Here is a 6,355-nt window from a genome sequence, read left to right on the forward strand (position 1 = left end):
GGGAAACTGTCCTGTCGCCAGCTCCACCTGGGGAGACACAGGGGCTGGAGTGGCAGAGGACGGGCTCCTTTCCTCTCTGCTGCCCTCCTGTACTGAGAACAGGTCACCTCGGCCTTTGGAAAAAGGTGCTCCGACTCACCAGGGAGATGCCCAAGCTCCACACGTCAGCCCGGATGTCATAGTCTGGTTTAGTGGGGTCTGGGGGATCGATGCGCTCAGGCTGCAGGGGGCGAGACAGGGAGATAGGAGAGGGGAGCATGGATCCCTGTGGCTAGGGCAGATGCATTGCCGAGGCACCCCACCACCTGCCTGCCTGCTGGGCCCCTACTTACTGCCATGTAGGCGGCACAGCCAGCACTCCGAGTTTTGGCCTTGGAGTCGACGAGACGGCCACTGATGCCAAAGTCACAGAGTTTGATCTGTCCCCGTTCATCCAGCAAGATGTTGGAAGGCTTTACATCCCGGTGGATCACACCATGTTTCTCCTTCAGGTAGTAGAGCGCCTTCACAATCTGCGGCAAGGGGAAGGCACCATGACTATGGGCAGGGGGAGGCCTGGGGGCCGCCTGCCCAGCCAAGCCCCTGCCTGGCCACTCACCGCCACAGTCATCTTGCCCAGGATCCGCTCAGGGATGGGGCCCTGCATCCGCTTCTTCAGCTTCTCGGCACATGTGCCCATGAGCTCCATGGCAATGAAGACGTCCGTCTGCGGGGGCAGCAGGCACAGCTTGGGGGCGACTATACCTCCTGCCCACCCCAGACAGCTCCAGTCCCAGAGGAGGGGACAGGGGCTCTGGGGCATGCTCAGGGAGTGGCAAGGGAGACTTGGGAAAGCCAGCAGAAGGGGAGGGGGCTGGACAGTTGCGCTCACATTGGTGATGAAGGTCCCGAAGCACTGCACGATGTAGGGGCAATCGTGGCTCTTGAGCACCACGTCCAGGTCCATGAGGATCCGCTTGTTCTCTTCCTTGTTCCCGGAGCGCCGCATTTGCTGTACAGCACAGCCAGGTTTGGGGCAGCCTTAGCGTCAGAGCTCAGGGGCTCAGGGCCCACCCAGGTGAGGGTGGGGGCTCACCTTGACGGCGATGACATGGCCTGTCTTCCGGAAGCGCATCTTCCACACCTGGCCGCAGGTGCCGCTGCCCATCTCCCCTAGGTTCTCCAGGTCGTTGATTTCCGCCTGGTAGCGCTGGTGAGGAAAGCCAAGGCTAAGGGTCTGCCCAGCTTCTGCCCCAATAGACCTAGCCCCACTGTGTCTTGCCCACTCTCTGAGGGCTGGGGGAAGGGTAGTACCTGGCCGCCGATGGTCAGGTAGCCTGTCTGCTTCATGATCTCCTGAAGCTTCTGATCAATTTCGATACTGGGGGAAGAGAGCGCAGGTGAGGATGGAGGGAGGGTCTTGACCAACCTGAGGCCATCCCAGCTCCCAACACGCAGGAGTCTGCAGAGATTTCACCACCTCCTCCCTGGGCCCGGCCCAGCGGCTCTCCCCAAGCTGATCCCCCACAGACCAGCTGGCCCAGCCCCAAAGGCTCACCTCTCCATGCTGCGGGGTGTGAACAAGGTAGACGGGAGCCCCAGCATGTGACGGGGCCGGGCAGGGGGCGTAGGGTGCTGCGGGGAGCTCTCAGAGGACGGTGAGCGGCTGCCGCCATCATTGGCCAGTGGGAGCTGCAGGGCTAGGGGAGGTAAGAGCCAGGGGCAGGGAGGGGGTTAGCACCCAGCTGACCCCACCTCTAGTGCTGGCACTCTGGGGTACTAGGGACCCTGGTCTTCCCTTCCCGGGCACCTTCAGATAGGCTGGCACAGCCATCTGTCCTGCTGGGTGGGAGGATCTGGGGTCTCCCTCCCTACCTCTGGACCACTCTCAGGGTGCCTCTCCCATCTCCCTCTTCTGGAAGGAGATGGAGTGGGCTGGCTAGGAATGGTGGTCCCCAGAGACCAAGGGTTCATCCCCAGGTCTCTGCTGACAGAAATGAGGCCTGGAGGCTGACAGCATTCCTCAGCCAAGCAGTGTCCCTGGCGTGTCCCTTTCCTCCCACCTCTGCCCAGGAAGCAGGCCCAGAGCCACAGCACCCACGCCTGGGACCAGGTAAGGGAGAACTGCCTGCTAGGATCAGCCCGGACTCTGGTCCTGTGGGCAGCACTGAACTTGGCTGCCCAACAAAAGTGAGGCAGACCATGCTGGGGAGACAGTAGGCAAGGGACCCAGGCTTCCAGCTGCCCTGTGTTCTGTTCCAGAGTCAGGGAGGGCCACCCTCTGGCTAGCAGGCTCATCTGTGTGCCTCCCAGCCTGGCTTGCAGAGCTAAGGCTAATGGGGTCAGGGGCAGGACCCCGGGCTGGGCTTGTGTGTCCTGCAGGTGAGGGGTTCCAGCTGGCACAGCCCCTCCAGGACTGGTGGGATTTGGAGGGGGTGGTGGGCCAGGCATGGTTTTGGTTCTTTCCGGCAGCCTGCATGCGGACGGCTTGGGCATGCTGCAGGCAGGCAGGCAGCGGGCAGGCAGCGGATACCCCAGGATGGGCAGATGGCGTTAGGGGATGGGAGAGCAGGGGAGAGACAGACAGATGGGAGCCAAGACTGGGGCCCAGCTGCCCAGAGGCGGCGCTGCAGAGACAGACCAGAGAGGGGCCCCGACAGAACAGGTTCTTTGAGAGGCTGGGAGCTTCCCTTGGCTGGGCTGGCGACAGGGTGGAGGAGCAGAGACTGGTATGGCCCCCAGAGGAGACAGACGATCCTTGATTGAGCCCTCATACCTCAGAGGCCCTGGCACTCCAGAAGGGGGTCCCTGGTGGGGGAGGGCACTGGCTAAAAGCACCCTCCCAGGTTCTTCCCATAGAGAGCAGGCCTGGGCCCTGCCATCAGCCGATGTTCCTTCTCTCTCTCTCTCCATATCTCCCGCCGTGGCCCACCTTTTCCTCTCATAGTTCTGTGGGTATCCAGTAATGTGGGCCCAGTGACTAATGGGTAGACCAATGGGTATGCTGGGGTTGCTGGCAGCCAGGGACTTTCTTTGCTCTGATGGCCCGGAGGACCCTGACCCCAGCCAGAGTTCTAGGAGTTTAAGTCCTGCTAGGGTCTGGCAGAAGTACAGAAAGAGTTCTGAGGATCCCAGGGACAAAATCAGGTCCAGTGCCCTCGCCTACCATGCCCCCTTGCACTCCCCAGCTTTGGAACATCCTATACCTCTGCTCTGCCATGGCCAGAATCAGAGTCCTAAACCCTCCCTCTGTGACGCAATCACCTCACCTTGTGCTCTCCCTGCACCTGGACTCTCTTGACATACTGCCAGGTTCTCACCCCCGGGGTGGGGGTGGGGGGGGGTACCTGAACTCCTTTTCTGCCTATCACCATCAGCTCTCTGGGGAGAGGACCACATCCCTGTCCTCTCCATACTTCTCTGTGCCCCATGGGTCCCGTTCCTCAAACAGGCCACCGGGCCTCTCAGAGCTGCCCCGGGGCTGGGAAAAAGGCTGTGGGGCTACAAAGGCTTCCACACAGCCCCACAAGATGAAGCGTGTTGGGACTGTGAAGAGAGCGGCTAAGGTGGGGGGACACACAAAGGTCCAGTGAAAGCACTGAGCACTGAGATGGTGATGGGCCACATGACAAGAAAGCAGAGAGGAAACACGAAGATGAATGAGAGAGAGAGAGAGAGACAGAGAAATGAATGAATGAACTGGAAAAGAGAGAACATGGGGACATGCAGCTGTCAGGACCAGATATACCAAGCTGTCCACGTGCGCGCGCACACACACGCACACAGACAGGATATGGCACAAAGCCCCACACACATGCAAACAGGCAGACGTTACCGTACAGAGCCCTTAACACCATTTCACACGCACACACGAGGTTGTACACATTCAACTGCCCAACCTAGTCCCACTTACACGCAGAGACCAACAGGGGCAGACCCCTCGCCCCATCTCTCTCACATACACCCCCAAAGCACAGGCATGGCCCACGCACGCCCACCTGCAGTCTGGCCTCCACGGGGCTCTTCCTCTACTTCCATTCACGTGCTCCCCCAGCTCCCACCAGACTGCTCAGATCCCGCCTCTTCAGAGGCTTCCCTTGGCCAACCCCCTGCAGAACCCCCAACTCTGCTCTACTCTTTCTCTTCTCCAAGGCTTGGAGCCTTCTCCAGTTCTCATGGTCCAGGAATGTGCTCATTGTTCTCATCCCCTGCACCCCACTAGTGGGGTGTCAGCTGCATAAGGAGAGGGACTTGGTCCATTTTGTTCACTGCTGTGTCCCCAGTGCCTAGAACAGGCACAGCAAACAGGTACCAAAACATGCCCTCTGAATTGCTGAAATGGATCCATAGACACAGACGTCCCACTGGCCTCGCCTTCTCTCCCTCCCACTTACACACACGCATGCATGCACACGCCTGACCCCCTTGCAGGTGACAGATTCCCAGTTAGTGAAGGAGCCCAGTTCCTCCTACAGAGAGCCCAAACCTACACCCGAGAGGAAGGGAGGAGAGGGAGGTGCGGACACAGAGGAAGAGGGCAGGTAAGCCTGATGTTGATTGTGGAAGGAGAGAGTGCGGGGAGGAGATGCGCACGCGCGCTCACACACACGGAGCACGGGGGCAGTGGGGGATGGCATTCTGCGGCCGGGTTAGCGGTTAGGTCAATGGTGCAGATGTCCAAGCGGCAATGATAAAAAGGCTGGTACCTGCTCGTTGGGACGGGGCAGGAGCAGGGCTTAGAGTGATCACAATAACTGGATGGGGAAAAGGAAGAAAAAAAACAACACCACGATAAATCACAACAGAAACAACCGATTTGTCCAAAAGAAAAGAAATCAAATCATAACGAGGAGGGGGAGGCGCGAGGTACCAAACTGCAGAGATGGGTAGAAACTGACAGATGGGAGGACTGGAAGGATGGGATGGAGCTGACACAGACACAAACGCCTGGAGGGGGCTCCTCAGGGGCCTGCCCGCCTTGGGCCTTGCCGTGCCTTGCTCTGCGACTGGGACAGCCATCCACATAAGGCGCCCCAAGCTCCATACCCAGCCCTGTCTTGTCCGCAGTGGGGCTGGGAGGGCGGCACTGCAGAGCCCAGGAGGAACCCTCCAGTCCTGGCTGGGCTTCCTGCCCCAGGGAATGTCCAATGCCAGCCAGCATCACCACCTTGGGGCTTTCCCTGGGCCCCCAAGAGACCCCCTCAGGGAGGAACCCATGCTGACCCAGGTCAGAAGAGGGAGGGATGGGGAGTGGACCCTACACACGGATTGGGGGGGGGTGTCAGGCTGTGAAGGTCAGGATGGATGAGTAGGGGGTGGTTGGAGTACCCAGTATAAGGGTGTCTTCTCCCTCCTGTCAGGATGACCCAACAAGAGTTACACACAAGCTACAACGGTCATATAGGGCATATTAAAGAGGGAAAGACAGAAAACATCATGAGCGGGGTGCTGTTCATCAGGTCTATGCGAAGAGTAAAATCTGATGCTTTCCAGCTGAGAGGATTTGGGTTCTGTAGGACATAACAAAGAAACCAGATGTGGGCATGGTGATCCCAGGGCAAGTAGGGGGTTCATCCCAGGAGTTGAGGGTGTTGGGGGGCAGCTCTTGATTCCAGACAAGATGCCAAGAAAGTAGGCACTGAGATGGCAGAATCAGATGGGAGGTGTTATGTGTGTTGGGATGTTAGATATCACCAAGCTGGCCTCAAGTGTCCCCATGCCTGGCAGGTATGGGGAAAAGGAAGTCACTTGAGCCCAGGTGACAAAATCTCCAGGCTCGGAGTTGGGTGTGTATTTTTCATGGGCTAGACAGTCGCCAAGATGGTGGCAATAAAACTAGTCACAGGAGTATGAGGGGGCTTGCTGTATGTATGTGAATATAGTTGTGTGTAGAAGGGGGTCTGCTGAGCCCAATGACGAAGTCCGACTTCGGAGAAGGGACTGCCAGACAGTCACAGGACCGAAGACAATCATCTAGTAGGACAATCATTTAGTCAGAGGGATAAGGGGCGTTATATGTGGTCAAGTGACCTCAGGGGTCCTCAGGCCGGGTGCGAGTGGGCCATCCCTTGAACCCGGATGACGAGGACCCAGGCAAGGGTGAATGGGGGCCTCTTGAGATGGCGGGACTGGAACCATCTGTTCAAAAGGGATGTGTACGTGTTTGCAGGGGACGTGGATGTGGTCACGGTCGCATGGAGCAGGATAAGCACGGCTCACAGTGCCGGAGGCTCCGCGGATCACGGTGATTGGGACGGGTCATCAGGTGGGGTCCTCGACTGGAGCCAGGTAACTAGGCTCCCAGGCCTCGTAAGAGGTAATCTCTCAGGCTGGGGTAGGGCCGCCCGCGAGCCCTCCAGCCCCACGCCCCCAGGTC

At 59.0% G+C, this 6,355-nt stretch overlaps 1 protein-coding gene across 1 annotated transcript in view; it reads right to left on the reverse strand.

The window, feature by feature from the left end:
• Nucleotides 1-6,355, reverse strand: part of MAP2K7 (mitogen-activated protein kinase kinase 7) — an 8,798-nt gene extending 2,443 nt beyond the window's left edge. The window contains exons 1-9 of the mRNA XM_006917226.3: nt 4,686-6,355; nt 1,538-1,679; nt 1,294-1,360; nt 1,076-1,189; nt 872-991; nt 599-706; nt 333-512; nt 140-220; nt 2-27 (exon numbers count right to left, since the gene is read on the reverse strand). Of these exons, the coding sequence (XP_006917288.2) occupies nt 2-27; nt 140-220; nt 333-512; nt 599-706; nt 872-991; nt 1,076-1,189; nt 1,294-1,360; nt 1,538-1,679; nt 4,686-5,004 (1,157 nt within the window). The 5' untranslated portion in view covers nt 5,005-6,355. The remainder of the gene's footprint in view (nt 1; nt 28-139; nt 221-332; nt 513-598; nt 707-871; nt 992-1,075; nt 1,190-1,293; nt 1,361-1,537; nt 1,680-4,685) is intronic.

The sequence above is a fragment of the Pteropus alecto genome, unplaced genomic scaffold, assembly GCF_000325575.1.
Source record: "Pteropus alecto unplaced genomic scaffold, ASM32557v1 scaffold37, whole genome shotgun sequence".
Classification (NCBI taxonomy): domain Eukaryota; kingdom Metazoa; phylum Chordata; class Mammalia; order Chiroptera; family Pteropodidae; genus Pteropus; species Pteropus alecto.